The 21122-nt window shown below is 34.3% G+C and overlaps 1 protein-coding gene across 1 annotated transcript in view; it reads left to right on the plus strand.

Annotated features, from left to right (window-relative positions):
- Positions 1-526: 526 nt before the first annotated feature.
- Positions 527-21122, plus strand: part of LOC150093834 (uncharacterized) — a 49656-nt gene continuing 29060 nt past the window's right edge. The window contains exon 1 of the mRNA XM_090412531.1: positions 527-679. Coding sequence (XP_090268657.1) covers positions 640-679 — 40 coding nt within the window. The 5' untranslated portion in view covers positions 527-639. The remainder of the gene's footprint in view (positions 680-21122) is intronic.

The following is a 21122-nucleotide window of genomic DNA, read 5'->3' on the forward strand; positions in this document are numbered from 1 at the left end:
CCCTCGAGCTCTGGAACCCTGTCTCCATTTGAGAAGCGAGCCTTCAGCTCAGTCGCCAACTAGGCGAGTTCCATTTCTTCGAGGAAGAAGGCCAAACACGGATTATTGTCTGCTTCTAACTCAAACAGCTGTTACCGTTAGGTTCTGTTTCGCCGAAATCGTACGCCTCCCGACCTCATCCGTTTCGTCTTGCTTTTTTTTTTTTCTTTAAAGCGTATTTTTCGGAATTCATTTCCTTGAGATTTTCTTCGAGCTGAAGAGGCATCCATCGGAATCAGAAGTCTTGGAAACAGAAAGTGTGTAGTCGCTGGCGACTTGTTTCAGCGCCCGAGTTCAACAGTCGGCAAACCAGTTCTCGTCTCCTTATTGCACCTCCGTGTCACCCCCGTGGGTGACCCGAGGCCCCGCGTCTCCTTTAGTGCATATTATAAGTCGTATTCTCCTCCCCCCTCTCATTATTCCCTTTACATATACGAACGCTATTTAGGTCAGTAAAGAGAAACTGATCAAGTGTTATCGTTCAGTTCCTTGTTTTCTGCGCAAAGAAAACACGTCCAGGGGTCTGCATAGGTCAGTTTGCTATTATACAAGTGGATTGAGGGCTTTCTCTTGTTCCTCTTCCCACTCGAAGAACGCATCATGAACAAGTGTGGAATCCTATTAGTGTCCTTATGGTTGAGTAAGTACCATTTTATGCATTTGAAGATGTAGTGATTGACGTTTATATTATTATTATTATTATTATTATTATTATTATTATTATTATTATTATTATTATTATTATTATTTAATTTTCTGCAATAAATGTCTGCAAAAAATTCATTATTGTCAGCTCACACAATAACGTAGACATCCGTGTTCCAATTAATTTATAACCTTTATCTAGATTATCGTAAATGGTATTTATTGGGATTATTGCAACTTATGAAAGTGTCTTCATGTGTTTAATTTTTATTATTTTATTTTTGAAGATTGGTCTGTAATTTTTTAATTTCTTAACTGTTTAAAGAAGTCATTAATATCTTCAACGAAGGTTTCTTCTTCAAAATTCTAACTACAGTAGACGAGACTTTGTTATGTTGCAGGATTTCTTAAAACTTTGTAGGATTGGTTATTACAAATACTTAGATTGTTTTTAGGTGAAGACAGAATATCGATATGTTTTAGACACTCACAATATTGTAAGATTACAAGAGGAATTTCTAACTGGGAGTTCCGAGTGGAATTTCTATTAAGCAACTGTTTAATTATCATGTACATTTTGGCAATGAAATCTTAATATTACGAAATTTATTTCACTTGGTGCAAATATTATTTCTAAGCTTCCAGTTTAGCTATTTTTAATTACTTTAATTATCATCCATTAACCTTATAACCTACCCTGTCTTTGTTCCTACCGATAGAGGAAGCTACGCCCTATTTCTTCCTTAAATTCGCGTATGACTTAAATTATTAGATGCTAACGGATGTGTGTTTGTGTGTGTGTCCCAGTGACCTTTGCGATCCTTTATCTATTAATATAATTCAATATAAATGAATAGTTTCACGATCACAATGGCGTATAGTTCGTTTTTATTTGCTTTTGTTCTGTTTCAAAGTCAAAAACATTCTTAGAGGCTTTTCACTTGACAGCAAGGAGAGTTCTATTTATTATTATTTTTTCGAGACCGAAAATCGACTATTAAAATGCATTACAGATAAAGGTCAACCTTTTTTTTTTTCATTTCATTTCAAATTCTAAGTTCATCATCATCATCATCATCATCATCATGCATATCAAGGATTTAGGCCTAGCATGGCCTGTTCCGGTCTTAAAAGTCATCGTTGAATCTTTTAAGAGGAAGTCCTGGTTTTCTTTCTAAGTTAAATTCTAAGTTAAAAGCAAAATGTATAACTTAAGAAGAAAGAATGTGGGCCGATTTACTTAGTAATACATGAGAGGATATATATAATATATTCTCTCATGTATTAATATGAATAATATATATAATTATTATTATTGTATAATAATTAATAATATAATAAAAAGAGCAAGAGAGCTGCTACAACATGCTCTTTGAATCATTAAAGGCTCTAAGAGTTTACACTATCATCCCTCTCTCATTGCAGATAATGCAATAGTATTCAGTATTGAAAATAAAAATATAGAAATACTTGCTATGTTTCTCAGGAGAGGGAAAAAAAAAGCTAATTATGCAACCCTAACAAAAATTACAGACTATGTTAATAGCAAGCCTTATTTTGCTTTTTTGGATCTCTATAAGACAAAAGTGCTCGTTAGGTTAAAACATAATGAGTGAATAATCTACTAACAGTTAAGACACAGAGAGCTGTCCAGACATACTTGGTAATTTTCCTAGGATACTCCTGACACCATTCGGATGATACGAGTTGAGTGCACTTGTCAGCAATGATGTTCAAGCAAACTGCAGTATATTCTTTCCATCAAGAATAATACAAATCAGTATGGAAAGATCACAAGATAATGAAAGCTGTGAGTTCATGATGATATCGCCTATGTTCTTGTTTTGTGGACTTTGTATAACAAGCTAAGCTGGAATGCGTCAAACCATGTGACATCCTCCGAGTTTTCCAATTCCCACTGGAAATTCGAGATCTGCAGAGAAACGAGAACATCTTGTTTCTCTATTCCAATAACGAAATTCTTAAAACAGTCAATTCTAGACATGTTTTTCCTAGCTAATATCAATATTCTGTCTCATACTGAAATCAATAGCTAGAGTTGTCCTTTTGCAGACCACGATCAGAATCTTCTCCTGTCACTTTTACAATAATTTAATCCCAAATCCTTCCTGTTCAGTCACAAATATCGAGCTTATTCTCGTGGTCCATAATTCATTTTATTTACTTATTATGTAGTAGATTATATAGGCTCTGAGGAAGTGTATGATACTGCCCATGCCAGACCAGACTTGCTATACAAGTTGCAAGTAATACCGACCTATTCACTAAGCTTTTATTATATTTGTTAAATAATATGTACCAAAAGGGAGTGAAACCAAAGTTTGTTGTAACCTGTGGTGTTTATGGGCAACAAATAATGATACCGACCATAGCTGTTGTATTCCAGTGAACCACAAGATTCAGGCAAGTTGTTAAAAATATATTTAAGTTCTGATACCAGCTAAGCCGAGTAAAATCACAACTTTTTCTCTGTACACAATTCTAGCATAATACGAATATATAACTGGCAGGGAATAATATAAGATTTCCTAATTTAATTTAAAAATAAAGTTAAAGTTAGCAAATATTTGACTAAGAGGAACGCAGTTCATGTAATAGCACACTCAGAGCAAATAGAGAATTGATCTCTAGGGTCCTAAATGTTATTGTAAAATTCTTCTTTTTGATTTAATTTATTCCTATCGAAGAAAAAAACAATGAAATTATTTTGAAGCATACAGTATCAAAATTATCGACAAGTATTAATGTATAATTATTGCATAACCTCATTTATATTCTAATCCAAGATTTCCATGCAATAAAGCCGTAACTGTCTGCGTAAATCATAATATTCAAAATTTACTAAATTAACTTCGATATAAGTGTTCGAATAGATTTTTATAACATTTGAAATATCGTCTGCCAGAAAGAAATTATGTCAGTTTCTCATCACTTTGTCAGATTTAATTGTTAGAAATCTAAACGAAGTCAAAATATCGGTTCGTGGCATTCATTGGAAGCATTGTTTGCCTAACAGAAACTAGAAATCTTGATATCTTTTGTTATCTCTCATGACGTAATTACCAGACGTGAGCAATCGATTCATGAAGGAGCTTAAACACTAGAAGAAACGTTTTAAATGGGTTATGGAAAAAAGAACGAACAAATCCAGAGACTTGTTCTAAAATCTGAAAGGAGTTTCAAGTGTAATTAAAAAGTCGTTTAACCAGAGGTATTATTTAACATACAGGAATGTAGCCCTGTCGCCCAGTAAAACCGGATGAACGAGTTAAGGGAAAGTTGAGCGAACAGGTGGAAAACAATGACCGCAGGAGAAGTTTGTGAACTGTCTGAAAAATATGCAGATAGGCAGTAACCCATCATAATCTTCAAATACTTCTTTTTCTAATATTTGTATCTTTGTGGGTTATTGTGCAGCTGTATCACGGTTTTGTAATTAGCAACGGATAAGAGTTTTCAAGCATTAAGCAACTATATCCATTTCGACAGTGAAATAATGATTTTTATTTTAATAATAAATTCTGTCACATTATTTTACGCAAACGTGTAAAATTGTGTTTCTAAACAATGAGATCTATCGCATTGTTTACACGAATGTGTAAACTTCTGCATTTCTACAATGATAATTTGACTTTTATTTTAATAATGAAGGCTGTCGTATTGTTTATACATATATGTTAGCTTGCTCATTTCAACAATGAAATAATTTGACTTTTATTTTAATAACGAAGTCTGTCGCATTGTTTATACCTATGTATAAACTTGTGCATTTCAACAATGAAATAATTTGACTTTTATTTTAATAATGAAGTCTGTCGCATTGTTTATACCTATGTATAAACTTGTGCATTTCAACAATGAAATAATTTGACTTTTATTTTAATAATGAAGTCTGTCGCATTGTTTATACCTATGTATAAACTTGTGCATTTCAACAATGAAATAATTTGACTTTTATTTTAATAATGAAGTCTGTCGCCTTGTTTATACATATGTATAAACTTGTACTTTTCAACAATGAAATAATTTGACTTTTCTTTTAATAATGAACTCTGTTGGAATATTTACACAAATGTTTAAAACAATACGACAATGTTTCCAACGAAATGTCTATTTTAACAATCAAATAACACCAAATAAATATATTTCATGCATTTCTAAAGATTTTATATAGATCTAGAGAGATTATTGGAATTTATTTTAAAGAAAATTAATCATATGTACTATCCTGTCAAAAGTAATGGAACACTCATCTGAATACAGGGCAAAAAGAATCAATTTTGTACGAACATCTTTTAAGCTCATCACTATAATTCCTGTTGGCACTGCTTGTGTCTGGTAATGGAACAATTAAAAATAATGTAACCGTTCGTTCTTTTCTCAAAGTTCAATGCTCCATCTAAAAAAGAATCTCTGTTATTTTTATGTAGTTGTCCGCTCCGAATGGTACAACACAGTGAGTCGTCTGTAACAATAAAAATATTTCTCAATAATTCAATCGGAAGTCGAACTTTAATCTTAAGTGGATAAGGAACAGTTCCGTTGTTAGAATAAGGAAGAAACTTGTTACCTGTTAATCAGCATTAACATTGTTTGAGACATCGCAGGTTAACTCTGGTGTGCAATCAGTAAGAGGCGTTCTGTATGTTCCGCGGTTTTTAACGTAACTTCAAGGAAACAATTTTTGTGTTGTTTGTGGTTAAGATCACCTTCTACTCCTATTGTTTACCATTGCTACAGTTGGTTAGAAAGACGACAAAGTGCCATGTGGAGTAGAACCCATTTAAGTGGGAAGTTATGCGTGCCTGGTATTTATAGGATGTAGAACGTAACAGGAAAACTAAAAGATGAGAATATTGAGGTAAATCCCTGCTTTGTAATCGTGTAGCAGTTATAAGGAGGAGAATGAAAACAGCATAGTAAGAACTACGAGACTGAGATATGTGTAAGGAAAGAAATCAGTCTTTCATCTGCTATGATCTATATATTAAAGAAAATAATAGTTTGTCCAATATTTTGTCACTTTATTACGACAATATTACAATATTTACTACAATTACTGTATATAAGTAACAAAATAATGGACAAGAACTAATTAGTAAAAGGCAGTCTTTCCCATTGAATTATACGAAAAGTCCAAATAGCATAGAATTTCAAAAGATGGTGATGTTGTGTGCAGTTCGAGTTGGCAGTTTACCTCAAAAAAACTGAGGCACAGAGGAAGCTGTATTGTTCACTAATCAGGTGTGTTCTTTGGCTGATTTATCTGTTTCGTGGGAACCAAAAATTAGTTTCCGAGAGGGAAAAGATCTTGCTATCCTACCGGCTGAATCATCACGTTTAGAAAAAAGCCTTCATAAATAATCTTTGAGTCCTAGACGGGATTGCAATCCAAGGGCCAAATTTTCTCCGAAAGAACTACAAGCCTTCGACCTGACTGTAACACCATGAGAAAAACAAATGAAGGGCACCTTGCGCTGTGCAAATATTAAATGTTAGTGGATAACTTTGGATTATCCATGTCTTTAATTTATCAGTCAGATGAACCCGATATTACTGCTTCAAGATTTTCGGAAAAGCAAACACTCATGATGGGATTCGAACCCACAGCCTGTTAATTGGAAGCGAGTAATCTAGCTGCTTTCCAACCAAGCCGGAATGATTGCCCTGACCTTGCTACATGCAACTTTCGTATTTTTTTCCATAATATTTAAAAACAAAAAAACAACAACAAAATTCATGTTGTTTTTTCTTGTTTTAATTCGAGGTATTCAATGGAGCTGAACAGAATGCAGATTATACAGAGTCGTGATTTATTTAATTGCAACCCTTGTAGAGCATTGAATTAGAAATCCAACACTCCTATAAATAAAAAAGGAGGGGGGAACTTATTTTAAAAATACAAAATCATCGTTACCTATCAGACGGTTGTTTTCTTTCCTATTCTTGGAGATGCCCGTTTAACATGTCAATGCGCATGGTCAGATGACCATGGGAAGAGGTCAATAGCATATTTACATAATTGGAGACGTCTTTGAACCGGTCTTATCTGCAACAAAAACAGAAAAAATAGTGACAGATAGAAAAGGAGATCGCCACATCTTTGGTAACTCTAGACAAGAGGTAGAAGAGTGCAAAGAATCGATTGCACTTCTGGGAAGGTTTGATAGATTGGGTGTGGCTGGTAAAGACTTATGTAGGGCTTCAGATGAAGTCATCGTGTAAAGTATGCGGTAAGAGGATGAGAAATAACACCAAGAGGACACAATCCCCGCCTTTATTGTACCTACACAACAACAATATTGCAGTTGAGGTTAATGTACTACGTTAATAGTGTCTTAAGATTCAAATATTAGCTTGAAGCAGTCCTGTATTCGTATAAAGGTACATGACATACTCTATCTTTTAAATTTCAAATAACAATACGTCGCTTACAAATCCTTGCGCAATATTGTTGAGAAGTACGCGAGATGCCATAACAATGAAGGACACAAGCGATCTGTATAGCAATATTCATTGTTGCCACAACACTTGTATTGTTAGCGAGTCTATAATGGTAGATAGTTATGCTATCGCAATTTTGGGTTGTTAGGCCTAATAATGATTTCTATCTACATGTACAAAGATGTCATCATTGTGTTCAAACAAAAAAGTGGAATTCGCGAGAGAGAGAGAGAGAGAGAGAGCTCAAAAATATTACCAATCTCTACTCAGTGTTTTATCTGATTTAAATTAAGGTAAATATGTTAATAGCCAACATGGCTTCCTTCATACCCATTGGTTTTAGCTTCTGTTAGCAGTAGGCGAGTTTAACCTTCACAGTTAGTACAACGCGACACAGAATAGCTTTTTTCTCTTTGAAGGCGGGCTAAAAGAACAGAACATTTTCTCCATCCTGAATATAACGACCTTGCAGTAGGTGGAGACCTGTTGCTAAAAAAGGTGTCTGAGGAATTCCAACTACAGCTGTCTTTCTGACTAGTTTTACCTCTTCCAAGAAAAGAAAATTAAAATAAAAAGTGGTTGAAAGAGTAATTGTTATTGTACATCTGGTCACTAATAACGCCCATTGACATTTATTTATTTGAGTTTAGTCGCCATACAAAGAATATACAAGAAAACCCTGCCTAAGTCTATTGATTCCTATCCACCAACCCCAACATCGTTACTATGCCATAGTTACCAAGCCGTTGTTACAATATCCATAATTTCTTACCATTGTCTTCGAATTGTTACTTTCTCAATTTTCAACGAAGCGTAACTTATGCGACAACTTAAACTTCCCTCATCATCAAGGATTAGCCCAACGTTTGCATTCTTTACAAATACTTCATCTGTGGTTGAGAAACGCCATCTGACCTTGCGTGACTTTCATATATTTTTCCATTGAAGATTAGCGATTGCATTTAAAACTACTTGAGCGTCGTTTGTCATTTTACTGAAACGCCTTTTGGAGGCCTGAAGTGGCTTGAAAAAGTTCGAAACCATGTAAAAATAAATAGAAAAAAAATACAACAATTAAATATAATCGATGAACAAATGAAAAAAAATTGATAGCCCACTCATGGTACAAATGTACTGTAGGTTTACTAATAACCTTTCGTGGGTGGGAAACACATGAGAGATTGAGAGAGAGAGAGAGAGAGAGAGAGAGAGAGAGAGAGAGAGAGAGAGAGAGAGAGAGAGAGCTGGAGGCATATTTCATGAGTTGGAAGTACCTAAGATACAACTGTGTTTATAAAAGAGATGATGATGAGATTTTTTTTTTTCAAACTTCAAATTTTATTATTATTCACACATAATATTTATAATATATTGCACACTATTCTGCATACAGATATTTACACTTACAGATAACATATTTTTTTTAACGATAATAATATTTTTTTGCGTACAAGTACATTCTATATATATACATATGCATATTAATTTTTTAACACTTTATTTTTTCTCAGATAAAGTAAATAATAATAATTTTTTAAACAATGAATTTCATACCAATTTTCCTTTTTTTTTTGTATAATGTATTAATAATAGTTACTGTAGATAGTAATTTATAGTTGCGGTTGAATAATATATATATATATATATATATATATATATATATATGTAATAAAATTTTTAACTTGGGGATATTGTATATTAGGATAACCAAGTAATTTTATAAACTTGGTTATTTTAACTCCTAATCCCAAGTATGCAAACAATTAAGTTTGTGCATGAAACAAAGTTCAAGTCTAAAGATGATACAACACCAGGGCAACTCATTGTAAGATGGATAAAGATCTGATCACTATTCTTAGTATTTTCCCATAATGTAAAGCTATATACATCTTCTAGTGAGATGTGCTTTACATTATGGAAAATACTAAGAATAGTGATCAGAGCTTTACCCACCTTTACAATGAGTTGCCCTGGTGTTGTATCATCTTTAGACTTGAACTTTGTTTCATTCGCAAACTTAATTGTTTGCATACTTGGGATTAGGAGTTAAAATAACCAAGTTTATAAAATTACTTGGTTATCCTAATATATATATATATATATATATATATATATATATATATATATATATATATATATATATATATATATATATATATATATATATATATATATATATTCAAGATACGAAGTAATTTTATATAAACTTGGTCCTGCACTACTTGCAGGAGTTGCCTCAGTCTTGCACTACGTGCAATGGCAAACTTGATATACTTGTCTGTTTGCTTACTTGGGAAATAGGATTAAACATGAAGTTTATATAAAATTACTTGGTATCTCGAATACATAATATACCCAAGTTAAAAACTTTATATATATATATATATATATATATATATATATATATATATATATATATATAATTTTATATATATATTATATATATAACGAAACATGTCGTCTGTTATATATATATTATATATATATATATATATATATATATATATATATATATATATATATATATATATATATATATATATATATATATATATATAACAGACGACATGTTTCGTTGGAATGCCGACTTCTTCATGCGTGAGAACATAAAAACACCGTAAAGAAACATTGTACCACTACAAAAACAGATTATGAGCTAGAATTAAGTTTGAACTGAAGCTACAATCAGGGCTAAAGTTCTATTGTTAGGCATCTGCGAGCGTGTGACTTCACGAGTGCGCCAGTATCTGATGGCAGAGCTAAATGAGTCTGGTAAACTATAACTAAGGTTGCTGTTTATCTGAGGAGGAGCTTAAAAATGAACTACAACATCTCCAAAGAACCTTGACAAATAATGGCTACTCTTCGAAAACTATCAATAAACAACTATACCGGCATCGTCAAACACAGAGATACAGGATAACCCCAAGGGTTATATCTCTTTACCTTACATCAGCTCGCTCTTCCAGTAGCTAAGAAGAATTTTGAAAAAAATTTAATATAAAAACATGCTTTTCCACTCTTCCTAAACTCAGATCAATTCTAAGGCAACCAAAACAGGCTCACAACCATCTTCAGTTTCCAGGTGTATGTAAAATCACGTGACTGTGGGAAGCCATATTATGGCCAAACTGAGAAGTCCATCCTACTGCGTCTCGAAGAACATCAGAGAGACATCACCTGTAGTAGAACCAGAGCAAGCGCCTCTCTCAAGCCATCTCCTGTTCTTCCATATATTTTTCTTCCATATATATATATATATATATATATATATATATATATCCTTATGAGATTAGCTAACTCAGCACCAGTTGAAACACCCGATCAAGCTTCTTAGTGCCAAATTTCCAAAAAAATAAGATAATTATTGACCAAAATCATGTTAACTCTTTTTTTTTTTTTTTTTTTCAGAATGCGTTGTCCATCACGAGCCCTCCCCTCCCCCAATGGTAAGAAAATTTTAAGCGCTGAAAGAGATGAACACTGTGGGCATCGAAGCCGTCGTCAGACGACAATGCTCTGTCACAGGTCATTACTTGTGTCATTGTACCGTATCAAAACGCCATGTTACTTGTTCTGAATGCCCTTCGTATTCAACAGACTTTTCTCCCTCAGACGTGCATTTCTCCAAAATGAGGTCTCACATGAGGGGTAGACAGTTTTTATTAATGGAAGAGGTCAAGACAACTGGGACCATTCAAGAGGTCACGAAACAGTCATAAAAAAGTCGTTATAAGATCTTTGACGTGCCTTGGATAAAATGAGCCACCTGCCGAAGGGAACTGTGTTTGCAAGAGGACTCATTTGTATCTTTAAAAAAAAAAAAAAAAAAAAAAAAAAGGACCCCCACACACATACGCTTGCAGTTCCAAACTGCAACACGCATGCTTCAACTGAAAGCATTAAAAAAAAAAAAAACTATTAATTATTACACATGCAACCCTTGTGTCCTTTCTATACTTCTGCATGGAGTCTTTTAGTGATTAACGTGTGCAGTCGCCTAAGTTCACGAAGGTCATACTAGAATACGCTGACTTGTCCCAGACTTGAGTCACATGAAAGAGACGTCTCGGGGTGGATTATTAACTCGTTCTCATAAGCTGGAATTTAAGGATATTCTTTCTAAATATAATGAAAAGTTACAATCTTAGAGAATCCACTGTCATGCCAATATTTATTTTGAGAGTAGCTCATTAAGAGCATGAATTAATTTTCATTGGTTCTTCAACTGATATAATTGTAGAGTCTTTTTTCTTCATTAAAGTTACTTTACTTTCTGCAAACACTGTTAGAAATGACCCAGCTGTCAAAAATGTGGCTTGTACAGGTTCATAGCCATAGTTGTCTCGGAAGATATCCAACCAATCAGTCACCCATTTTATCAATAGTTTGTTTAAGATATTACTGACTACATCAGGCCCTCTTGGTGCGTTTTTTAGTATTTTTTTCTGTCATCCTGGAAATCTTGGCATCAAGTACCTTTGGATTGTTTTGAAATTGCAACTGAAGCAACTATGGTACTTTAGTTAATCTCTCTCTCTCTCTCTCTCTCTCTCTCTCTCTCTCTCTCTCTTATTCACTTGTTTCCACACCATACAAACTTTTATTTTAATATATATTTTCCATATTTAATTTGCCATCCTACTCTATTAAAAATTGTATCTCAATAGTTTAACTATTTTACTTGTTTTATAGATCTTCCTTCGGTGTGCAGTTGATGTTTTCAATGTTATTGCCTATTTTCGTAATCTTTGTATTGTTGATTTTCATACCCAATCTATTACAGAAGTTATTCAGTTAAGTTAGGAAGTCCTGCAGACTTGTACCGAGTTTATTTAGGAGTATGACGTCATCCGGATAAAGTAAAGAGCTGAGTTGAATATCTCCAATTTTGATATCAGGTTTAATATCACTTTCTTTCATAATGTGATCGATATAGATAATGAATAACAGTGGTGATGATGTGCACCCTTGTCTTCCTTCATTTCTATTAGCTGTCTTAAATATAAGCTATAATTGCTCTGTATAAGGTTTCATTTACATCATATTCTCTTGACACTGTGTCATATGCCATTTCCAGATCTGTAGAAGAAACAGATCCTTGTTATATTCTTATGATTTCTCAACTGTTTGTCTTCAAGTGAAAATCTAACTCTGATAACCTCTGTTTGGCTCGAACCCAGTTTGCGCTTTTCCAAGTTTACCTTTCACAATTTTTCTTAGCCTTTTTCCGAACTATACTTGCACAAACCATCCCAGAAATCGTCAGTAGATAAATCTTCTGTAATTCTCACATTCTTTCTCTTTTTATAGATGAGTACTATGAAAGCTCTGCTCGAATCACCCGAATTCGACTCTCTGACGGAGCCTCATACCACCTCCCTTTCTCTGGATTATTTTCGGTCTTCCAATTTTCTTGACGTACTTTAAATGTCCGGAACACTTTTTATTTTACTTTTCTTTATTTTCTTTGCGTTTATTTTTGAGGGTAACTGAATTGGTATAAAACACTTTGCACATTTCTTCTGAAGTTCATCGAGTTCTTTGATTAAAATAATAAAATCATCTCCGCATTTTTTTTTCTTCTCATTGACGTCCATTGCTATTATGATTTAAGAACTTTTGATCGTGTCTTCAGATTGTTTGTTTATTTATTTATTTTTTTCCTTTTTGGAATTTGAAAAATCAAATTTGTTTCTGAAAGAGAACGCCACCTATCTTTCTTAAATGTTTCTATATCAGATAATTCAGAAAAGAAAAATAAACGATCATCTTGCGTCCTTCTGTTCTACTGGAATTGCACAAACACAGACGATATTGAAAGATTACTTCATGAATTACACTTCGCAATATTACTGGGGTTATGTCATTTTAATCCTTAATTTAAGCAGCATCAGCAAGCAAAAAGAAAAAAAAAAGATTCGATGGTGATTCATAGTGATTCACACAAAGAATGGTTGTCGCTGCAAACAGTCACGTAATTCGATAAAGATGGAGGCCTTATAGTAATTTCAAAATATGGACTTCTTTTCATGCTTCCTGGATATTCAAAAACGTATTAAGAAGCAAAAGTACCACGCAATGACCTTGACATACTTCCACAACATGCACAGACATCGAGGTCTAGGAAGAGAAGAAAAAAATCAAAGCCATAAAAAAGCGTTCTCTGGAAAATGCATTCTCTAAAATCAGTCGATTTCATAAAGTTAAAAAAAACAATTAAAAATAAATAATCGCCATCTATCGGTAGTAGCGTCAAGTATAATTATGAGATATTTAAATGCAGCCAATCGGGAAGATTCTGCCTTATCAGGATTATTAAAACAGCATTATGGAGCAGAGATCGTTATTGATTGTAGTTATTTTCATTTGAGATGAATCATCGATTTAAATTCATTCAAAAGGTGTTTTTTTATTATTAAAAATAACGTGCACTAAACGTTCTTGATTTCCTATTGTGATCGACTGTATTGAGTCAATCGCAAAGCAATCTCGCAGTAATTGATCGAGACAGTCAGTCACATTTCAATATGCAACTCTTTGATCTCTACTTCAAAACCGGTTTGTGTAGAACTACATTCTTGAAAGCCGACCGGCTGTTACAAGATCATCCACGCTGTTACTTTTTCTCTCTTTGTCCCCTGACCCATTTCGTTGCAGTCAACGTACCTTTTACAAGTTAGGGAGAAACCTGTTTTGCTAAGTGAGCAAAAAAAAAAAAAAAAAAAAAAAAAAAAAAATCTAGGTGAACGTGTGACAATCTTTAGCTGTAAATTTCCGCTTACGTACCCACGGCTAAACGAGGTACAACTAGTCTGATCTCAACGCAGCATATTTTGCAAGAAAGGAGGGAAGAGAAAGGGGGATGGAGGCGCACGGGTGTGAATTTGGCACAAGCAACAGGTCTACAACCAAGGCACGTTCCAACAAGAGTGTTGAATTTTTTTTTTCTTTCACGTTTCCTACTGTTCTCGAAGAAACCTACTTCCAGACACCTCAATACACAGATGTAAGAAAATCAGATAAATACTTGTGTTTAACTTAGAGAGAGAGATCCATTGTTTCAGTGGTAAAATCCGAATCCTAAAATCACTGATAAATCAGACAGTTAAGAGCGAATTAGGGTTATGTTCATCTTTGACACTGCTGTGTGCTTCAGAAAGTGAGTCAGTAAGGATCATTCTTTAGTTGGAACGACAAGGGCTCGAATCCCGTATCCCAAAAAAAAACAGAAAAAAAAATCTTTTTTTTTTCAGATTTTTTTGTTATTTTTTTTATTTATTTTTTTCAGATTGATTTTTATCTAATGGGTTTTTATCTGAGTACCTTAAAAAAAAACCCGACGTAATAGTGTAATCCAGTATACGGGAATCAAATTATCCGAAATAATATGATTTGTATTATTAGACACTGAATAGCCGCGCTTTCATGACTGCCTGGATGCACAAGGCCATGGACTTAGCAAAGATCTAGGAACATTCCACTGATATTTTATCCCAGGAGAGGGAGAGTGAATATTTTTGTTCTTCTTTCTTCGTAAAATAACAGGAATTGGGATTCCTCATCCTTCTCCAGTGCTCTTCGGTGTTTTCTTTTGAACAAGCAGGGTACGTACTCTTAATGGTCATCTGCTCTTTTATCTCCCTATCATATAACGTAGTCATTTGTACCATGTCTATTGGAATTTATGTTCCTTCATCCCTTTTTCATATCTATTCTGCTGCTTCCTACCGTATTTATATTTTCTGTTAATCACCTAATGTTCGGTATACATTCATGACATTGCTACAAGTGACCCTTCTAGAAAGTCAATAATTTCCGGTGTACCCTTTTTGATACTCTTAATGGTCTGTTCTAACTCCTGCTATTACCCTCTCTCTCTTCCAGTTTGAAGCCAAATAGGTCACGATCTTTACGCCCACACTTAAACGTAGATACTGTCAATCGGAGAAACTCGAGGGAGTAGACAGATATCTCCCTAGTGAGAGTCAGTCCCTACTATTTGTCGTTGGTCGTGTTATTGGTGGGATTCCATGGCAATATTTTGACCATGATGTAACTGATAATGATCAGTTGCGCCAAGGTCTCTACTTGGCTTTGGACACCTTTCTGATTCAGCCTAAGGAAGTTTCCTTTATTCTTTTATTATCCCAGCTTTATCATATTTTATTGCCTATCCTCGTGATAGGCAATAAAATATGATATTCTAACAAACCACTGTTAAATAACTGTCTACATTCAATTATTGTCAATGTTTCTTTTTAATTTTCTTCTTAGTGTATTTTTTCCCTCCTTTAGATATATTTTTCACTTCTTTTTTCTTTAATTTTACACTTTTTTTTTTTGGCTAGATGGGCGAAGCAAGAATGCTTTTCATATTCCCCGTTATCTGTAGAAGAAAATGTATGAATGGGGTAATATAGCGCTATAAGCTCTGACCATGACAGTAGTGTAACAGCAATAGCCGAGTCTCAGTTAAAACTGCATTGGCTACAGCATTGCCATCTGTTACCCTCGGGAATAAGATTTTTCGCATATTGTGTTTTTACTTTCTCTTTTATTTATTTCTCTTTATATTTACTTTTTGGCGTATTTCTTTTATTTGCTCTTTTTTGTTTTTAAAAGTTTCTTATAGTTATTTTTATTATTTTCTTTTTTTTTATGTCATATTTCGGTTTTCTCAAATTATAGATTTATTGACACAATAAATTGAACTCTTCTGAAGAAATTCCCAAACTTTTCTACAGATGGATAACATGAAAGCTCGGAGAAAAAGACCTTTCACAGACAACAGTATATCACCATTATCTACAGAGAGAGAGAGAGAGAGAGAGAGAGAAAGAATCTCTCATTAAAATAAATATATATTTGCCGCGCCAAGATAAATTTAAAACATATCCTAACCTAGATGCGTTGATATAGTTCACACGCTGCTGCAGATATTGTAAATATAAGATGAGCGGTGGAAGAAGACATTTAGGTATGTTTAAGAAAGCTCATTTCGTAATCTGCCTTCAGGGGTCGTCATCATGATGCGTGTGTTGATGAAAGGCAAACATCGCAAGGTGTAATGAAAGTTAAAATGACTGTGGAAAAAAAAGAAAAGCTGCAGTGAAACAGGAAGCCATTTAGAGAACAGGAACCAGGTCACACAGATCAATGGGAGAGTTCAGATCGACAAGAGCTGATGGTCTAAATTTAAGCACGCAGAAAGGGAAAGGATACGTGGGCATTGTTGTTACCCCGTGCATTGACTCCTGGTATATTAAATGGTTAAATCTAAATCTTGTTAAATCTTGTATTTCAATATGAAGGTTTACTAATCTTCTCATAAGCAATAATTAGAAGCAACACGAACTTCAGGTTCAGATAATTCAAATAGTTCTACTAGATGTGTGTTTCGTCTTGTTCTGGTAGAAATAATTTCAAAAATGCATCATAATTTAAAACAAAAACCTCAGTAAAAAATCTTATCTATCTTCTTAATTCCTTCAGGGAATCATTTCCAAATTTCAAAGATATCTCATCCTTCTTGTTTTCCCATTATTGGGGCGTATTTTCTCAAGTGTGCTGGATTTCAGATATACAGGGTGTTCGGGATAAATTTGACAGTTTCGTAAGGAAAAAGAAAATCTTCTTTGTATCTATTAAATTTAATGAATTGACAAAAAAACATTACAGGCAGAGTTAATTACAATACTATCAACAAGATTTACTCAAAATAACCACCATTAGCATCGATCACAGCTTCAATTCTGCTTCGGAACCTCGAACAAGCTGATGCTACAGTCTCCCTGGGAAGGGCCGCAAAAACTGTTTTAATTTTATCCATTAACTGGGCTTTTGTATTACTGGAAGTGCGATTGGTGTCTTTTTCAACTGCGCCCCATACAAAATAATCCACGGGGATTATTTTGTATGGGGCGATTATTTTGTATACCGGACAAAAGGTCTGGGGAGTTTGGAGGCCAAACATTTGGACTGGTGAAGTCGTAGAAATTTTCAGACAACCATTTTTGACTTTTCCCAGAGGTGTGGCAAGGGGCCGAATCCTGCTGCCATACATACGGCCTACCATTGGCTACCCTTGTTATCCAGGGCTTGACTACAGTTAGCAACTCCACGAACAAAGCCCGAATTCCAATGCCAGGGTTCTTCAACACCTGTTCCTGCAGATTTGCGAGGAATTCTGCTGTACGAACGCAATCAGATCGTCTGCTAGGGATCTTTCTTCTTGCTACATCCTCGTTGTCACCATTGCAAGTCTCTAGTTCATACCTGATTGTTTTTACTGTATTCAGGGAGCATTGGGCAGCAGTCGTAATATCCTTATTTTGATGGCGGGCACGAATCATCATGATACAAGTTATTCTCTTCCATGATTCAGGTGGGTTCCAGCTATCCATCCTTTCTGACATCTTGTATATGAATGAAGAAGGGTCCAAACTTTTAAATGAAGAGAAGTGTGTGTTAATACATGTAACTTACGGAAAAATATAATTAATTATAAATATGTCAAATTTATCCCCAACACCCTGTATTTGGACTCCAAATGTGAAAGTATTTTTTGATTATTTGAGTTTCTTATTCGGTTTTGAAAGAATGTGGGATTTAATATCCCCTTAATTTGAATAGTATTTTTGGATGTTTTTAATAAATATTATATATTTTATGTGCAAATATAATTTACATTAAAATGTTTTGTTTACATTTTCATTTTTTATAAATTTTAAAATTAAGAAAAAAGTATCTTTAGAAACCATAAAATTATTTATGAATACTAGCTTTAAATAATGAAGAACCTCCAGTAACGTTAACGAGGAGACCACAAGAATGGAATCAATCGACCGTGAGATGCGGTGATTGATTCATTCAATCCAATACCCTTGGAGGGTAATGGATGGCAATGCTGTAGCCAATGAAGTTCTAACTGAGGCTCGGCTATTGCTGTTACCCTCTTGCCATGATCAGAGCTTTAATTTGATCAATAACACCTTATTCCTACACTGTCCTCTACAGATAACGGGAAAGATGAAAAGCATTCTTGCTTCGCCCCTTCAAGCAAGTCCTTATAAGGACTAACGTTAACGAGAGGATGTGGTGTGGAATCGACCGTGAGATGCAGTGATTAATACCCTTGGAGGGTAATGGATGGCAATGCTGTAGCCAATGAAGTTCTAACTGAGGCTCGGCTATTGCTGTTACCCTCCTGCCATGATCAGAGCTTTAATAACTCAATAACACTTTATCCCTGCACTGTCCTCTACGGATAACGAAGCAAAAATGGGCGAAGCAAGAATGCTTTTCATCAGAAGATGAAAAGCACTCTTGCTTCGTCCCTTTAAGCCAGTCCTTATAAGGATGCTAACTAGAGGACTTCCAGGGTAGCGGATGGCAATGCTGTAGCCAATGAAGTTTTAACTGAGGTTCGGCTAATGCCGCTACTCAGTCATGACTAGAGCTTTTAGCTCAATAACATCCCATCCACACAGATTTTCTTCATTCAGATGAGGATAAAGAGTCAAGGACTCAGTCCATCGCCCAGTTCTAAAAAGAACTAACGTTAACGAAATTGACTTTTCGTTAACTAACGTTAACGAAAAGTCAATTGTCAATTAACGTTAATGAGAGTGTTGATTTCGTTCTCTTGAGCACATGCAGTTGCTTTTTCATTTTTGATATCACTTCCATACACGAGAGGCTACAAGGTTTGTTAGCAAATAAAGTGTTAGCGGCTGGATTTTTTCTTACTTTCAACTACATAGAATTTCATGGCATGTCAAAGTAATTCGATTTTGCGATGAAGGTTAACTCTACCGCTGAAGCGTAGAATACTCGAATTGACAAGAGGAGTTTTCACACTACATATAATTCATGGCCGAATAGTTCAAAACAGAAATTTTTCCTACTGATATAATTACTAGTTCGTGTTTCAAACAGAAACTAATTATCTGATTCACACGCAAAAAACATCTTTCTGCAAACTAGTTTCTATGCATTACGGTTCCCCCCCCCCCCATCCCATCTGAGGAACTATTTCATTACGTTCTTTTTTTTTTTTATTAAATAATTTTACCGATTTAATTGTAATATGTATTTTATTTATATTCTAAAATATTGTAATACATTTTTAATCATCCTGTAATGAGATTGTGTGGTCCAAAAAATCGTACAGGCAGCAGACCTCACTATAATCCGCATTTACAAATAAGTCTAAGAGTGGAGAAATGCACTTAGAATAATAATAATAATAATAATAATAATAATGATTTTATTTATTTTTTTTTATTGATTGCTAAAATATTTATACATACAATAAACATCTTGTGTGACATTAAAATATTAACAATAAAGATTATACAGAATTTTTTGTATAATTTTTTATTTTTAATTTATTTTTATTTTTATTTTTAAAGTTTGAGAAAGAGTGATTATACATACAAATTTCTGCATTTGCTTATAAGGATTACTTGTAGATGAGTGAGGCGAGTTAATCCCACCAACTTCGAAGCTTGGGTTAGCTTTTGTGAAGAGAGTGGGATTTAGCCTTCACTATTTGTGTTGTTGCTACTGTTTATGTATGGGATGTAGGCATGGATGCTAGTGATTTGTGATGTGTATATTAGTGTTAATGGTTTCGTAACTTTGTTGGTATATTTTCCAGACTTCGTGTTTTAATGTTCTGTAGTTATCTACGTGTTTTAACTTTCTTGGTAGGTTGTTGAGTAGTTTGGGTATCTGATGTGATCTCACAAAAGAACCGTATAAGTTGTTGAAGGGTGTGGGGATGTAGAGAGTTGTTGTAGTCGTGTTATACGATACGTGTCTCTGTTGTTTCGATAAGTGATGTTGAAGTAATTCCTTGTTAAAGTCATGTAGTGTTTCAGGTTTTTAATGCTCACAATTCTGTGTATCGCCATGTGCTTGTCGGATATTGGTTGTTGCGTGTAAGGTGTCCAGATCACTGTTGACACGATTTTCCTGTGTAGTGTTTCTAATTTTGTTAGGTGGCTGTTTGATGTGTTTGCATAGACTGTTATTCTGTATCTGAGTAGGGATTCGCAGATACCGTGATATAGGAGTTTTGTTTATGGGTGGAATAATGTCTTTAACTTGGAAGAGTTTTGCTGCGATGATCCAGAGTTTGGTGTGTAGGTATTCTATATGTTTTGTCCATTTAAGGTGGGAATCTATGTAGAGACCGAGGTATTTTGCGTGTGTTACAGGTTTGATTTCGGAACATTGGCAGGTATTTTTGTTGTTAATGAAGCGGTATGTGTGACAATGTATCGATAGTGATGCGAAGTGTATGATTCTTGGGCTGTGTATTATCAACATCTGTGTTTTGGTGCCTTGATTAGAATTGCGTTTTGGTGGAAGTATGTTGTGATTTCGTTTAGGTCTTGTTGTGCTTTGCAGAGAGCTGTGTTAATATCTGTGTGGATTTCAAGTAGTGCAGTGTCATCTGCGTATTGAAATATTTGACTTCTTATGCATATGTTATGAACATCGTTAATGTATATGTTGAATAGAGTGAGTGATAATATGGCATCTTGAGGTACACTGTGTTTTACTTGTATACTCCGACTGTGGCATGTACCTATTTTTGTTACTTGTGTTCTGTTTGAGAAGTAGTTCTTGAACCATGTATGCAGTGTTCCTCTTATACCTATTGAGTATAGTTTGGTGAGTAGTATGTCATGTTCAAGTGTGTCAAATGCTTTGGTTAGGTCCAGCAGTATAAGGATGGCGTACTTGTTTTTGTCGAGAGCTTTGTTTATTGTGTCGGTGATTTCTTCTAATAAAGTAATGGTGCTTTTAGTTTTCTAAGCCATATTGGTTTTGTGAGATGATGTTGTACTTCTGTAAATAGTTCTGTAGTCTAGTGTGTGTGTTATTTTTTCTAGAATTTTTGAGATGACTGGTAGTGTGGCTATTGGTCTGTAGTTCTGAGTATCGTTTCTTTTGTCGTG

The sequence above is a fragment of the Typopeltis vanoorti genome, chromosome 23, assembly GCF_054136105.1.
Source record: "Typopeltis vanoorti isolate ZY-2024b chromosome 23, IOZ_Tvanoo_1.0, whole genome shotgun sequence".
NCBI lineage: Eukaryota > Metazoa > Arthropoda > Arachnida > Uropygi > Thelyphonidae > Typopeltis > Typopeltis vanoorti.